The sequence below is a fragment of the Primulina tabacum genome, chromosome 8 (genome assembly GCF_025594145.1).
Source record: "Primulina tabacum isolate GXHZ01 chromosome 8, ASM2559414v2, whole genome shotgun sequence".
In the NCBI taxonomy this organism is placed as follows: Eukaryota; Viridiplantae; Streptophyta; class Magnoliopsida; order Lamiales; family Gesneriaceae; genus Primulina; species Primulina tabacum.
The window spans coordinates 2697021-2713396 of NC_134557.1; the positions used below are offsets into that span (position 1 = coordinate 2697021).

At 31.1% G+C, this 16376-nt stretch overlaps 2 protein-coding genes across 4 annotated transcripts; one reads left to right on the forward strand and one right to left on the reverse strand.

The window, feature by feature from the left end:
* Positions 1-1776: 1776 nt before the first annotated feature.
* LOC142552921 (putative L-ascorbate peroxidase 6, chloroplastic/mitochondrial) lies at positions 1777-5965 on the forward strand. 3 transcript variants are annotated; one of them, XM_075662840.1, is made up of 12 exons: positions 1777-2030; positions 2132-2278; positions 3073-3193; positions 3267-3367; positions 3447-3534; positions 4060-4127; positions 4212-4298; positions 4591-4665; positions 4750-4827; positions 4974-5078; positions 5412-5486; positions 5768-5965. In XM_075662840.1, exons 1-12 carry the CDS (start codon positions 1881-1883, stop codon positions 5918-5920), a joined length of 1248 nt encoding a protein of 415 aa, XP_075518955.1. In that variant the 5' UTR covers positions 1777-1880; the 3' UTR covers positions 5921-5965. The 3 variants fall into 3 exon arrangements, with proteins under 3 accessions (XP_075518955.1, XP_075518954.1, XP_075518957.1); XM_075662839.1 differs by having other exon boundaries at positions 1782-2030; positions 2129-2278; XM_075662842.1 differs by having other exon boundaries at positions 1788-2030; positions 2129-2278; positions 5605-5965.
* A 793-nt stretch (positions 5966-6758) lies between these two features.
* LOC142552922 (two-component response regulator ARR17-like) lies at positions 6759-10172 on the reverse strand. The gene is made up of 5 exons (XM_075662843.1): positions 9813-10172; positions 9481-9590; positions 7950-8027; positions 7772-7839; positions 6759-7305 (listed from the first exon to the last, which is right to left on the reverse strand). The coding sequence occupies exons 1-5, from the start codon at positions 9946-9948 to the stop codon at positions 7062-7064; spliced, it is 636 nt and encodes a 211-aa protein (XP_075518958.1). The 5' UTR covers positions 9949-10172; the 3' UTR covers positions 6759-7061.
* Between the last annotated feature and the right edge of the window lie 6204 nt (positions 10173-16376).

The window sequence follows — 16376 nt, forward strand, 5'->3', positions numbered from 1 at the left end:
AGTGTAGTCGAAGGAATTCATTGACAAATGAATTTTATGATTGATCTCAACGTGTTTATGTTACCTAATTGGGTTCCTTAGAGAAACAAATTTCAAATTCAAGTTTATTTTGATTTTAAGCTCGGCCTTATATAAGCACCAACATATATTAAATATTAAAAAACCCTAAATCAAATATTAATTATTATATGTTGAATTTTGATCTGAAGTAGGTTTCTAGAAAGTTATTTCAATGGACTTTTTTGTCATTTTGCTTGAGTCAGCGTATGACATCAATAATTCCATCTATTAATTATTTGATAAACGTTTCATGAATTTTTTTAATTGAAATTGTCAATGGAGTATAATTCATTTTTTCGTATGCTCCATTCAAATAAAAAAATTTGTACAAGAAATTTATGTAGTATTTTTGTTGTCAAAACAACACAATGTATATTATTTAAATTATTGTTCTGATTTTTTTTCTCTTGTTATTTGTTCATGTCATATTTATTTTGCATGATATATGTATTTGATTTTATATTTTAAATGTTTGGTGTTAGAAAAATATTTCTTTGATAAATAAATGTCAGTATATTATCGTTTAAGAGGTTTTTTTTTTTAAATTTCTCTCAAGTCTAAAAAATATCAGGTACATCTTCGTTACACACGAGCACATTAACATAAGATTATGCTTATATTGACGCCAAAACAATATTATGTCAAAAAAATAACCAAAATTTCAAAAAAAAAATATAGCTCCAGGACTAAAATTAAACAAAAACAAAACAAATTTTGACCACCTACTTTTAGAAATGTGAAAAGCATCGTTTCCGATGTTCTAGAACTAAGGAGACTCAAAGTTGGTAATCAAACATAGTTGATAGTTGCCTTGTTTGATTATTTGGACCAGCGCACAAATGGAAAAGTGCAATTAAAATTTTAATTACAATTATAAATATTACAATGCTGTGCTTTATATAAATAAATATGGACAGACCCATTTTGTCGGAATATTCACTCGGACAACAACAACGACAACAACTATCGTGGTCATTGTCGAATTCTCTAATTTTTTTTTTTGTAAAAATAATTTAAATTGTTGAATTCTTTAATATATATCAAGGTTCTAACAAACGTGAAGCGCCCCGAAGCGTGGATATCGAGCTCCAAGCTTTTTAAGCTTAAGCGAGATAAGCACATGCTTAAGCGTGAAAAAGCTTTTTTTATTTTTAGTGTAATTGTAATTATCTCAAACCAATAAATAGATAAAATAATACATATATATATATGATAAATTTAAGTTTGATGCAATAATTCTCATATTTATAAAAGCATAAAAATCTCAAAATTACAATCTTTATTTGTTTTTGCAACTAGATTACATTAAAAAATGCTAAATATTTGTCAAATTATTATCAAACATACTTAATCATAATTAAAATTAAAAAATAAACATCTAAATTATAAACTTAATTTATTATTTAAAATAAAAAAACATAACTTCAAAATAAAAAATTTAAAAATAAATAGATGTGATTAAGCACATTTAATTAAACGTTTTAATTACGTTTAATTCGATCAAACTACAATTTAACCGTTTTTTTTTTCGTTCCTTTCTTAAACGAGGTGTTTTAAACGGATTTTTTAAAAACACTGATGTATTACCGGAGAGAATCTAATATATCACGAAGCCGTCGTGGATTATTAAATAATGCAAAATACTAGGAGAATGGTCAAATCAAAATTTTCTTCGTTTTTCGGCATTCACTGAATGGAATTGTAAGTTACCAAACCGGAGAGGTCCAGCTCAAACGCTGCCCACCACGCGCCCCTCCCAAATCCAAAATATAAGGACACACCAGCCAACCAGCATTCTTCATTTCTCCTAATTACCAGCCATGACTTCTCTCTCTGCTGCCACCGCCGCCGCAGCCGCCACGCGCCTCCTTCCTTCCGTCGCAGCCGCAACCAAACTCGCCTACTCCTCTTCTCTGTGCCTCAAGTCACTCGGATCCTCGCCACAGCTCTCCTACCAATTCCTTCCCCAGGTTTTCCATGAACTAGCGTTGAGATTTAGGGGTTCATACAAATTTATGGTTTTCGATAATGAATGTTAAAACGATTCGTGTTTGTTTCCTTTCGCTAGAAGAGAGCTTCGCGGCGATTTTCGAATGGGAGGATTGGGTATTCGACCGTTGCTTCGCCGAAATGCTTTGCGTCGGACCCTGAGCAATTGAAAAGTGCGCGGGAGGATATTAAGGAGCTCCTGAAGACTAAGTTCTGTCATCCTATTCTGGTGAGCTTAACGATTTCACCTTTCATTTTCTTTTCAATATTTGTTTGGAAGTATTGTTCTCAAATAAATAGTCGAATATTTGAATGCGGGTTGTTTGTTAAATTGACTTCTACAGTTTTACCTTGTCAATTTTGGTATATTATCATGTTAACTGAACACCTTCACTGCGATCTTCAGGAATCAATTTTAGGGGGTAAAAAATATTCATCTTTAGTTAGGAAAACGATGGAAGTTGAACAAAGTTCGATAACATTGCAGTTTATGAGAAGGAAGAATGCCGAGAAGCGGAGAAAATTTCAAGTGATGGAGAAATCGTAAATTGGAAGAAGACTGAGAGATTGAGAAATTTGAGTGATAATAGAATTTTGTTGACTTGTTGAACATTTACAGGCTTGTACGTATTTGTATGATCTCTATCTGAGATATGTCCCGCTTACTTAAGTATCTTGCTTGTCTACAACATTTTAGGTTTTGTTAGCTAACACACTAAGCTTATTGATTTTTTTATTGCTTGTTTTCGTTTCCACCTGCAGTTAAGGCCAGCTGTTATCATGCCTTCTGTTTTCAACGGAGTTGAAAGAAAATTTTAATTTATTTATTTTCTTAGTTGCAGGAAGAGTGAAATTATTAAATATGGTTTTCTCAGCTGTAAACCTTTTTTCATCAAATTGATGTCGGCATTTTTTTAAGGAACACTTCTTATTTAGAATTCTCCTGGTGTAATCAACAGTGCAATTTTAAATTCTAATGATGAGATACATGAAAAGGAAGATGTCTTATTTTTATTTTGACAGGTTCGACTGGCTTGGCATGATTCTGGTACGTATAACAAGAATATTGAAGAGTGGCCAAAAAGAGGTGGTGCCAATGGAAGTTTAAGGTTTGATATTGAACTGAAACATGGTGCAAATGCTGGTAATATTTCAATTTTATGAATTACTCTTTCCTGGTTGGTGAAATTGGTACCTGACAGCTTATTGATGTGCAGGGCTTGTAAATGCTCTTAAACTTCTTCAGCCCATCAAGGAAAAGTATTCTGGCGTGACATACGCGGACTTATTTCAGTTAGCCAGTGCTACGGCTATTGAGGTTGCTCCTTTCTTTTGGTTCTGTGCAAATTAGAAATTTTATTTAGCAATTATTTTCCTGACTCTTCTTTTAATCGAAGGATGCTGGAGGCCCCAAAATTCCTATGAAGTATGGAAGGGTAGATGTGACGGAACCTGAACAATGCCCAGAAGAAGGGAGGCTCCCTGGTAAAAACTGTAAATCACTTTATGTGATGCATTACAATAGATATTAAATCATCTTGGGTGAAGAGTAAAATGGGTGGCATCTAAACGTTGAGATATCATAAAACATCGATATTTGTTGGTCACGGTTACATGGTCAATTGGCCCTTTGGTCACCACTAACACTTATGCCTTGTTTGATGAGTGATTCAAAAAAATTGCTGAAATTGCAAAATAATGTTCTCTAATGTACTTCAGCATCTGTGTGGCATCAAATTCAGTGAGCCGTTAGCCAACATTTACTTGGGATGAATTTTTTTGTTTTTTATTGTGATATCTAGATATTATTGGCTCACAAAATCACAATATAGCAATTGCTTCAACTTTGTGACCTCATAGTTGAAGTAGGTCTTTTAGGCGACTACATACTGTAGTTTCTGAGATCATATGCTTAAAATTCATGGTGCACTTTTTAACTGTCGATATTAGACTGCAATTGTCATACCTTCATTCTTTCAAAATTAGCTACTAAATATCTTCATTCATCAGATGCTGGTCCCCCTTCTCCTGCCACTCATTTACGTGATGTTTTTAAGCGCATGGGATTAAGTGATAAGGTAATCACCTATTTTATTTCATTGAAAATTGTCGTGAATTTAATAGTGGATCATGGTGTTTATGGCTTGGCTTTCTCTATCCAGGAAATAGTTGCACTCTCTGGTGCCCACACTCTTGGAAGGTCGAGACCTGAGCGTAGTGGATGGGGAAAACCTGAGACAAAATACACGGTATTGAGTGGGACATTATTTTTATAGTATATCAGCCTTTTATCGCATGCTTCATTTCATCTTGTTGTCTTACTTTGACAAGCAAAGGCTTTATCATTCGAAAATGTTTTTGCTAAGTTGATGAGTTATAAATCTATTATGATCTATTTTCCTTGTTGCTTTACTTTTTTTATATGCAGTAATTAGACCAGTTTTCGGGCTTCAGCATTTGCTAACAAAGTGCAACCAAATTCATTAGTCATTTTTTACGTAAATGTAAGGATTGCTGACGATCTGTTTCTTTGCATTGCAGAAAGATGGACCTGGGGCTCCTGGAGGACAGTCATGGACGGCGCAATGGCTGAAATTTGATAATTCATACTTCAAGGTGCAGTGATAATATTCTCATCTTCCTATTGATTTGTCGAGTAGAAATAACTCGGTTCTGTTCTAAAGTATAATTGTTTTGTAGGATATCAAAGAAAAGAAAGATGAAGACCTGTTGGTTTTACCTACAGATGCTGTTCTTTTTGAAGATCCTTCATTCAAGGTATAATTGAAGAACGACTCATTAAGAGCTTCTTTATGTGTAATGCCTTCTCTACGTAGATAAAGATCATTCTAAAATAGCAGTATCTTCCCTTGAGAGGCTTTCTTTGTATGCTCCTCAATTTACGTGGTACTACATACGTTCAGGAATATGCCGAGAAATATGCTGAAAATCAAGATGCCTTTTTCAAGGACTACGCTGAAGCCCATGCTAAGCTCAGCAGTCTTGGATCCAAATTTGAGCCACCTGAGGTATTTTCTTAGTTATTTTTGCGGCACAAATTTCAATATTCTTTTTTTACCTCCCTTTGTTTCATCATTTGGTGTTTGTCCAAATGGGTCACTCGATGATATTTCAGCTGGGTTTTCCAGAACTTGTCCTAATATTTTCCCAAGTTAGTTTGTTCATCTACATTGTTGGATTGCAGATAGACCTCTTATATGTGCTTGTTGCTTGTTCCTTTCTTATCATCGGCTAATTAACCAAGACTTAAGTATCGCAAATATTATAACTTTGAGATTGGTTAGAATTTATTTCAAAAATATGTTAACTCTATATTATCAATCAACCTAATTCTTTTGCAGGGCTTTCCGTTGGATGACGGTCCTCCTCAAGGTCAACCAGAAAAATTTGTTGCAGCCAAGTACTCGACGGGAAAGGTAGTCTTATGAATAGCTTATTCAAACTCTCTTGTCTACTTCCCTTCTTATGCACCATAATCTTCACGTGAATGATGGTGCAAGTTCTTAAATCCGTTACTTTTTATGACTGATGCAGGACTAAAATTGAATACCAGTGTCTACTTTTCGTTTGCTGTTACTTAAAATAACAAGAGATTGAAGCTATTACCAAATCGTGTGAACAACGATTTCTAAAATTTGGACATTTTTAATGAAGGAGAAGAATAAATTCAATGAGTCTTTACTTATTTGAATTGCAGAGAGAGTTATCAGAGACTATGAAACAAAAGATCCGAGCAGAGTACGAAACGATTGGGGGGAGCCCAGATAAGCCTCTCCAGTCGAACTATTTCCTTAATATAATGATTGTTGTTGCTGTTTTGGCATTAGTGACATCTTTGGTTATGAACTGAATGGTTTTGGTCTCGTGAGCATATGTTCAACATTTTTTTCTTTTATTATTTGGAAGCATGCATGCCATCCCCTACTGCTACACTCTCTCTGGTAATGATACATGTACCATAGAACTTGCAACTTAAAATAAATTTGCAAACAAACCAAACTAGTGAAATTTAAGGATAAAGAGATGAAAGATCTGAGCCCCAATCATCAGGGGTCAACTTTTCTGCCTTTCACGTACTTGGTTGGTCAACATTTAACTATTTTGGCCTTATGGCTTTATTGTTCGATTAGACCCCAAATTTGGTCCTTTCTTCCATTGCTTGAGGTATTTTGTCATCGATTCAAATAATATTGATTCAGTCAAATTTATAAAGTTTCTTGAATTATTTTAAATTAACATAGCAGCGAATCTTTTTCATAAAAATAGAAATTATCAGACTCATTATCTGGCTAATGGAATTGAAAACACTTGAATAATCAAATTGACAAAATGAATTGCCAAACCAGTTCAATTTATTCGGCTGAACCGAAAATCTGCACCATCTCACCCCGAATGTAATGATGCATTTTTCTCGGTGATGGAGCTGAACTCACCGAATTAATTCTTGTTTGCCCGGTCGGTCCAGCATAAAAATTCTACATACCTACTATGTACACATATGTAACTATTAAAAATATACGTAGTCGTTTAGGTGGATTATCGATGAACAATATCTTTTATTCATCAGATATATAAAATAATTACTCTACAATCAAGTTCATTTTTTTATAATATGTTTCGGGGGAAAAAAAAGCACGTAGGAATATTTCTTTCCTCAGATGTAAATTTGTTCACGGAATAACAACAAATTCAATCCAAAGTAACCCAATAACCAATATTTCAAATCTTTTACCCCCATTTCCTATTTGATTCCCTTGTACATCCTAACTATCCAATTAATGCTCGTCTCCTTTAATGATAATAATAAAATCATGTTTGTAAGGATCGCATGGGGACGATCCCAAGATTTTCGAGGTGGGGGACGAGATAGGAATTATGGGAGACTTGAATCTTCAAATAATTACACAAAGTTTCAATTTTTTTTTTTTTTTTTTTGGATTTTTTTGGGAGGCGACCAACGAGTGGTTAGAGATGCAGAAACTCGTGTATTCTCAGGCAACATGCAATTCTTTGACTCTTGACCTTCTCTCTGAGGGTTCTGATGATGTCGCCTTCCTCTTGTTTGAATTTACAACGCTGTTAACTATGACGTCCTCCTGATCATCTTTTTCTTGTTCGTCTTTGTCGCATGGAGAATAGTGAGTGATGGAATTGAGGAGATGGGAATGGAGTTTACTTAAATCTGATAATGTCACTGGTTTCAACAAGAACTCTTCTGCTCCGCCTTCCATGCATCTACATATAACAATCACACACATTAGCTACACAATATTATTCGATTTCGAGCTTATGGAACAACTGGAGAATTGGTCCAAAGTAAAATTAAATTTTTTTTATCTATTCTGATATCATATTTCCGAAAACTAGTTAGTTCAATGCAACCTGCTTTCAGGGTATTGTGAAAAAAACATGACATCGACTGTCCTTGACATTTTGGTTTCAATTGAATCTAATAATATCCTTCACCTTTATATCAATTCTCCACTAAGTTTTGTTTGGATTTTGGGGGGAAAGTACACTAACATTAACAAAGTAGCTGATTTTTGTAGCTAGCAAACCCCTAAACGCATGACAAATGGCTTAAAATGATGAGGAATATTGCCACTTTTCTAAGTAACATATTATAAAACAACCCGGAGTAGTAAATTAAGGAGAAATGGTATCCAAGTGAATTATGTGGATCAAAGATCGTGAATTTTACTTGTTTATTCTTGAGGGGACGTTCTCCGACGACATAACAACAACCGGTACGTCTTTCCAGGAAGAACCCTGTGGGAAAAAAAATTGTTATTAAAAAAAATAAATGTAAAATATTCCCAGTATTTATTTAAAGGAAAAATTATGTACAAAAACCAACAAATTAAATTGATGCTACTAACCTTCACTCGTTTCAATAAATCGTAACCAGTAATTCCTGGCATATTATAATCTGTGATGATTAGGTTAATTTTCGACACCTGCATTAATTCAACAAAAGTCGCGTTATATTAAAAATGCAAGTCATGATCTGAACAACACACGACTTCTTAATCTTTTTATCTATACTACATCAGAAGAGTTACTCCTGGTATAACGTAGACAAAACTAGGTCATTGGATTCCATGTACCTCGTAAAACGTGAGAGATTTACTTCATCCTAAGCTAAGGATTCATCAATGTGGAGAAATTAAACGAATCGATCCCAAAAAAAAAAATGGAGAAATATTGCACGTTAATAAAAGGTGATAGCAATATATTCAATCAACACTTGTTGCCCTAGGAAGTGCCATTGATTTGTCGTGTGAAAACAAATAGGATCCTCAAGATTTAGTGTTTTCTAAGGTCCCCATTCTATTGCATCATTCTTAATGAGAACATATAAAAAAAAAATGGTAAACTCCTACGTTGACTTCTCATGAATTTATGATGACAATCAATTAAGGACAATTCCCCGAGTAGTTGGGAGGAGGAAATTAGAAGAAGAAACCTATATATGATTGAATTTGGGGCTCGTTTCATTCATATTCATTATGTTATTCATACACATGAAACGAGCAACGATAATAGTCGCAATTATACGGCGAAAATATAGAAAATTAATTAAAATTTTGGTTTAGGATAACAAATCCTAAAAATATCCGAAACGACTATCAAAATAACTTCTTTTTTTAATCCGATTTCAAATCTCAAACTTTATCGCCAAAGATTAAATTGATGGTAGAAATTTTATGTGGAGTTTAATGTACCAAATGTGCATGGTCTGAAATTCCCTGCTGCTATAAATAAAACAGTACCAATTTAATTAACCACCTTTTTTATGTTGGTTTAAATGTGTGTTCAAATATGGACGGCTTGCTGACTAGAGGACTTACGAAATTTTCATATAAACGAAAAGGAAAAAGGTTGAAAACTAATGTCTTTCAAATTATCAAACATGAAATTGAAAAATATTGTCATTTGTGAAGTTATTATATACTAATCTTGTTCATCTTTATATCTCTCCTTTTTAGAGACAACAATTAATAATAATAATAAAAAGGCGATCTACGAACATTGTGCCTCAAATTAAGCTAATCTTTTTGTTTTTACCTTTGACTGATACTGACTGCGTATCAGTCTCCTGAATTTATCAGCTAATTCTCAACAAATATTCCCAAAATTTAAGAATTTAATAAATTCAAGTTCTGAAATATTAGATAGATATTGGCTTAAATAACACATGTAAAGAGAAAGTAATCGATCTGCATATAATTTGTACAGATCAAATTACACTAATTCAATTTTTTTTTTTAAAGAAGAAGAAGAAGAAGAAAGAAATTACACATGCTAGAATTTAAATTCATATTACATATATTTATTTATATAAAATTTGGGTTCTCAGGATTAAATAATGAAAATTTGTTTTGATAAAAAAAGATTGAATTTTCTCACCTGTGGCTTTGATGCAGTTGATAATGATGGTGTTTCATATTCATTCTCTTCTTGAATATCGAGTAACCCCAGATATTCCAAAGCCTTATCTCCAGATTCCACGCATGTCACTGCAAACATTTATATATTATTACAGCTAGTTAGCTAGCTGATTCATATAAAATCAAGCTATATTCTCCATGCTTAATCATTTTTAAACAACACGGTTTATTAAATATCAATTAAAATAGACCTCGAAATGCAAATGAACCTGTAAAACAAGAAAATTCAAGAAATTCATCAACCCTTTCTGTAACTACCACACATATATGTGTATGTATGTATATGCATACCTTGGTAAGAAGACACAGTGAGGAGCCTCTCCAAAAGCTTTCTATCAATCTGGCTGTCATCAACAGCCAATACATGAAAACGATGCTTGGTTTTTTGTTCAGTTTTGAGTTCATGAGCTTCCTCTGAGTTCTCCATTTGATAATTTCGGAATATATATTATTCAAGAAAACTGAATCTGCGGATTTCTTCGTTTTTCGTCGTAGTTAAGGTTGATTTCATGGAAGCCCAGATGATCAGAATATATGCATAAATATATATATGTAAATTTGAGTGTGTGTGGATGAATGGAGGAGTATATATATATATATATATATATATATTGAATATGTAGGGGCATGCGGATTTATATGGAGGAGTTGTGTAGTAAAATGATCAGGGTGTGAAGAACATCATGTTATATGAATTGAGTTTATTACTTATTCTCGTACGTCACTTCAATCACAAAATTTAAAGCTTTTTTTTTTATTATTATTTTATCAAATAATTAACATTTCACTTTGAATTTGTTTTTCAGTTATTCATCTTATCATTTATCCAATTATGAAATTATTTAATATGTACAACGTATTATTTTTTAACACACACACATATATATTAATTCTTTTTTCTAAATTGTGTATGAAAATTTTGACTCGCGTTTTTCTACATTTTCAGAATAAATATATATGTATATATACGGAGAATTATAATTTTGATCTTGTCAATTTGTATCTTTGTAATTTTAGTCTATATTGTCAAATTTCTTTGTTACTTTTATATTTTTTTCCATAATTTTAATCATTTTTCCTAACATGATAGCGTCATCCTAACGTTATTCGAGGGAAGGACTAATTAATTAAATTGCAAAAATTGGAAGATACAATATTAATACTGAATTTTGACTGAATAATGGATCAATTAATAAAAAATCACGAAAATTATAGTTTTCACACACACACACACAGATATAAAATTTAATAATATACGAAAATGTATGTCTAAAAGAAAAAGGAAAAGAAGAATTGATGTATCACACTAGATTCTCTTCAGACGTTTTGTTGGTACAAAATCATGATTCATAGATGAATGTTTTCATCCCACTTTTATGGGTCCACATCTTTCTCTAATTTTTCAAAACTCTTTACGAATTTCACTCGTGAACTTGATTAATTATAATATTTGCTGAATTGGAGCCAAGGCACAGCATAGTATGCTAGGCTTGACTTGCATTTGTGAGTTTTGATGTCCATTTCAATCGGTACATTTCCCAATATGATCAAGTTAGCATGTGACAACATTAGTTTATGTGTATATTCTGACCAATCTTCGACCTAAAACAACCCAAAATAATTCCGGTTTTTAAAGTTTTAAAGATATTTTGCCATGCAACATCTAACAACTATAATTGATCAAAACATGTGAGGATTATACTCGTTCTCACATAAAAATGCACGGATTGTTATTGGATTTTTTATGAGAATAAGGTAGATTAAACTAAACAACAATAGATATAATATCAAAAGAGACCAATCAAATATCTCGTCGACAAAAATTTGGAATTAAGATTCTAGGATTGATTAAGTAAAAATCTACCATGATCTTGTTGCTCCAATTTGTGACAATCTGAGGTTTGATTTGGGGAGGTCCTAGTAGATGACTTTTAATTAAAAGTCATTAACTACCCTACTATGGTAATGCTTTCATACTTTGCATATATCCTCTTGTATTCCCATTCTTCTCTAATATTTTATACAATATTATTGAGACCAAAAAGGCCCCAACCGTAGTCTCACCGATTAAATATTTAAAAAGTTTGAAATTGCAGATAAAATAAAGAGAATTTAATTCAATGAACATATAATTTTAGTGTCTTTTATTATCTATATAGAGTCACATCCCAAAAAGAAAATGAATCATACGGCCTAATTCAGTCTATTCTATGATAATGCATCACAAGAAGTTGAACGGATGGGTCGATGCATTCAATTTGATTTGTACCAAAATAGTGAGACATCAATTAGTTGACAAGAAATTTCATTACATAATTAACTGAAATTGGTGATATATATATGAACAACTTACCATTATGAAGCCATGCACCAAAATTAAATGAGTAGGTCTCTTATAAGACGGTCTCACGAATCTTTATCTGTAAGACGGGTCAATCCTACCGATATTCACAATAAAAAATAATATTCTTAGAATAAAAAGTAATACTTTTTCATGGATGACCCAAATAAGATATCTGTCTCACAAAATATGACTTGTGAGACCGTCTCACACAAGTTTTTGCCAAATTAAATTTGCCTATTACTCGTACTTCTTGTGGAATTTCAACATCCCAATATATATATATATATATATATATATATATATATATATATATATATATATATCAAGATGGCATTATGCCATTTATTTAAAGAAATATTCAGACAACTCTCATATGTTCTGTTAAAAAAGCATTAATTCTCATTTTCATTTCATTTTTTGAAATTTCCATTTACGTATCTTCCAACATAATCATTATTATTAATTCAATTTTTCACCAAACCCTAACAAAGTGTATCATATTTTTACATGGTATGATATATTTTACATATATAAATATCGATGTGAATATGTAATGTATTCTCTTCTTTTCCTAAAAAAATTATCCAAGTACATATTTTAAAATATATAAATATATATAGTTTCGTTATGCTGTCTACCAACCGTGTCCATCAATGAGGTGACATTCACCTGTTTAATTTTTCATTTTGATACGATTCATTACATCTCTAATAGGTAAGTGTCATCTCATTGATGATCACACAGTTGGACACGGTTGTTAAGCAACATAACAAATACATATACATACGTACGTATATATGTGTGTGTATATATATGTACCAAAATAGTTATTGATTAATTTGAAACAACAGGTGCTTGTGAGCTAGCATACAAAGAGACATAGCGTGATAGAGGATTGGATACGGAAGTTGAGAATCAAATCTTGAAATGTTGTGTAATTATTATATGATATAGACAAGAAATAAATAAAGGTACACGTTCAGGGACCCAGTGGTAAATATTTGAAAATCTCCGTGGGGCCATTTCATAATATACAAATCTTTTGCGGTCCCTTCAAACTCCCGCCTTTGCCTCTCTTCAGTCAAGTGTTCAACTCGAATTAATTAATCAGAATAAATTACATACAAATATAAATATTACACGACAAAGAGTTTCCGATTGTTATAACTTATACATTATATTATCAAAAATAATATTTATATTATTACCAAATGTTATTGCATATATATATATGACTATATATGAACAAAAGGACTAATTTGAAAGAGTAGAATCCCTAGGTTTGGTATTTTGGTGAAATTGTATTTAGGTCCCCACATTTGGTTGTCTGGCACGTGTAGAGTCGTCCACGTTTAGACCCCATAATGAGAAAGACAAAAGAACTGCCATCCAAATCCGCCGTGTGAGCCGCTGCATTATCACATTTCTTTATGCTTTTGTGGCCAACCTTACCCTCACTTCATTTCAACGGGTAAGATTTTGCCAAACATACAATTTAAAAAAAAAATGGGTCCTATATATGCATTGGTAAATCTTGACCATCCATCCTATCATGGGGACAATGCCCACATGGATAAGATGAAATAAACCCCTTCTTCTCCTCTCTCTCTTTTTTTTTTATGTACCATAATTAAATTATATATATATATATAATGAGAGTTTTGGACCAAGGATAAAAAGTTGTGATAATTCATCCAACAAATCAATATAAAAATAATATACAAAAACTTATGTTAGACCATCTCACGACGGATTTCCAACTCGACATGACCAGAACTATGATAAAATATATATTTTTTATGTCCAAAATATTATTTTTTGTCAGTTATGTTATAAAAAAATATTGTGTAATATATATTATTTTAGTGAAAAATACTATAAATACATTTCTCAAATGTATATTATCTAAGATTGTACATGATTTTCCAATTTGGAAAAGTTTATACTTTATATATCGTAATTTTCCTCATGCGGTGCATTAAATGCATGTATGGTGATTGGTGGGATTTCAACAATCTAGTTTTCTTTTCTTTTTTTTACTTTATTTAATTAAATTTTCTCTGGCATCAAGAAATGTTAATTGACTAGTAGTTGTTACAGAGCAAATTCCCCCGAATAAAACTTTTTAATTCAACGCATAAATTTGAGGTTGTTGTGTGCAATATATAATGGGAAATTCATCAGAAAAGGACAGAAAATATTTACTACCGTTTAGTAAACAACGTAATTTATTCAATCAAGATTTGCTTTTCTTGTTTTTTTTTTTTCACTTTTAATAATAAAGAAGATTCGCTTTTTAAGTTTCTTGATTGAAGGGAGAATGGAAACATTTCTCAGATAATCTTCACTTTTTAATGTGATTGACTACCAAAATTATTACAAAGTGAAAATAGATAATTAATTACCAAAATTTCTCAGATAATCTTCACTTTTTCACTCTATTCTTTATTAAGTTAATTATATTTATTTTATTTAATAATAAATTGTATACTACAAATATTTATTTTCAAAAAGTATATTTCAATCATATGGGCATTAATCTTTGCCTCTGCTAAGCTATAGTTGATAGCACCTTGGAATTCGAACGATATAACTATCAGTATCTTATATAAAATGGAGATATATAAACATTTTATAAAAAATCTTCTATAAAACGATCTCGTCGATAAAAAAATAATATTTTTAGCATAATGAATGACCCAAATAAAATATACGTATAACAAAACTGATCGACTGAGAACAAAAAATTTTGCAAACATTTTATAGCTAGAATTTATGATAATCTAAGTAATTTAGCATAGAAAAGTTAACATGCATGCATGTACTTTGTGTGTATTTATATACGATATTATGAGAGCTTTAAAACATTTTGACTTGGGGACAAAAATGGGACCATGAAATCAAACTTAAGGATCCTTGTATTGACCTATCTTTTCCATTAATTAATCAAGCGTGATTTTCAAAGAAAAATCGTTGCTCGTGGGGTTTCTATCAACAAGGTTACACCTACACTATTGTGGTTTTGCAGAATAATTCTAATTATTTGTGTCCCACTAACTTTTTTCAGAAATAGACATTAGATAAGTTTCCAACATTTTTTTTCATAGGAAGAAATCCAACAAAGGGAGTATTAAATAATTTTACCCCTAAAATGTTGATAAAAAAATATTTTAAGACTGGATATTATATTCAAACGTGAAAAATTTGCAAAGAATTGTTTTTATCGAAATGAATTTTCTGCAATTAAAATTGCATTTGCTAACTGTGCACAGAGATGGAGGGAGAATGAAAAAGAAGATATTAATAATATAATAATCATCTCTATTTTTCATATTCTAAAATTTTCAAATTCCCAAATATTCAATCCTCTGAATTCCATTCTTCCAACTTTGAATCTTCGGTAGATGGACAACTTTTCTTGTCTCATCCATGTAATTTTTCCTTTTTTCTGGCACACGAGATATCTTGGTGGTTCATATATCCTAAGCACAAGCTTTTTTGAATCTTGATGCAAATATTATTATTTTTTATTATTTGATATAATTTGATTATTGTAACGATTATGACAACTATTATTTGCTAAAAGATAAACTGTAAAATATTTAATTATTTCGTATATTTTTTGTGCATTAAATAATTACCGATACTTATTTTTAATTAATTATTCGTTAGTTAAAAAAAATCTAACTATTTTTGTCATGCATGAATTATGTCATATCTGGTCTCATCAAATACAAATTTTGTTTGTTAATCTGTTGCGTTGGGTATTTTTCACAGTTGATGTTTTCTTTAATAATAGATAGTTTAGCAATATTTTTCATATAGGTTTCAGTGCATCTGATATTTTTTAACAATTAAATATCTAAATCATTCGTTCTCGCTTCACGTTTCTATTTTTATAAAAAAATAAAGCTTACAAAATATTAAATTTTCCTTACAATTATGTTTCATGTATCTAAATAAATTCATTAAAATACATTTGAAGTAATATCTAAACTGGAAATAAATATTTCCAGAAATTTTAAACTAAAGAAGAAAAATATGACAAAAATCGTTTTGTTTTATCAGACCATAATGGATCTTATATGAGAGACTATTTGTCCATTCTTCGCTCAAAGCACATAAGTTTTGGACGTAGAGGCCCAAATCTTTAAAATGGCCCAACTTCAACTCGTTTATTTGTGGATAATTATTTTTAGTACAAGTAGGATCGGGTATAAGGTAAAACATTATCATAAGTGAGACATTTATTATTGAAAATTAATAATTTTAATATAAAATATAATATTTTTTTATAAGTGAGATGGGATAGTAAACTGATGTTACAGTAAGGTTATGTTTGGTTGAATGATAAACTTATGAAATGATTTAGTGATAAATTATATAAAAAAAATTGAAGTAGAAATATAATATATAATGATAAATAATATTATATTTGGTATGATTGTTAAGAATGTGATAATTAAAAATCTTTTGATGAATTGACAAAATTGTCCATCCACTTCGACGGC

Coding starts and splice junctions, on each gene's coding strand:
- LOC142552921 (XM_075662839.1), top strand. CDS start 1,881: ATGACTTCTCTCTCTGCTGCCACCGCCGCCGCAGCCGCCACGCGCCTC. Junction 2,031..2,128: donor CCTACCAATTCCTTCCCCAG/GTTTTCCATGAA, acceptor TCCTTTCGCTAG/AAGAGAGCTTCGCGGCGATT. Junction 5,079..5,411: donor CCAAATTTGAGCCACCTGAG/GTATTTTCTTAG, acceptor ATTCTTTTGCAG/GGCTTTCCGTTGGATGACGG.
- LOC142552922 (XM_075662843.1), bottom strand. CDS start 9,948: ATGGAGAACTCAGAGGAAGCTCATGAACTCAAAACTGAACAAAAAACC. Junction 9,591..9,812: donor CACTGTGTCTTCTTACCAAG/GTATGCATATAC, acceptor AAATGTTTGCAG/TGACATGCGTGGAATCTGGA. Junction 7,840..7,949: donor ATTTATTGAAACGAGTGAAG/GTTAGTAGCATC, acceptor TTTTTCCCACAG/GGTTCTTCCTGGAAAGACGT.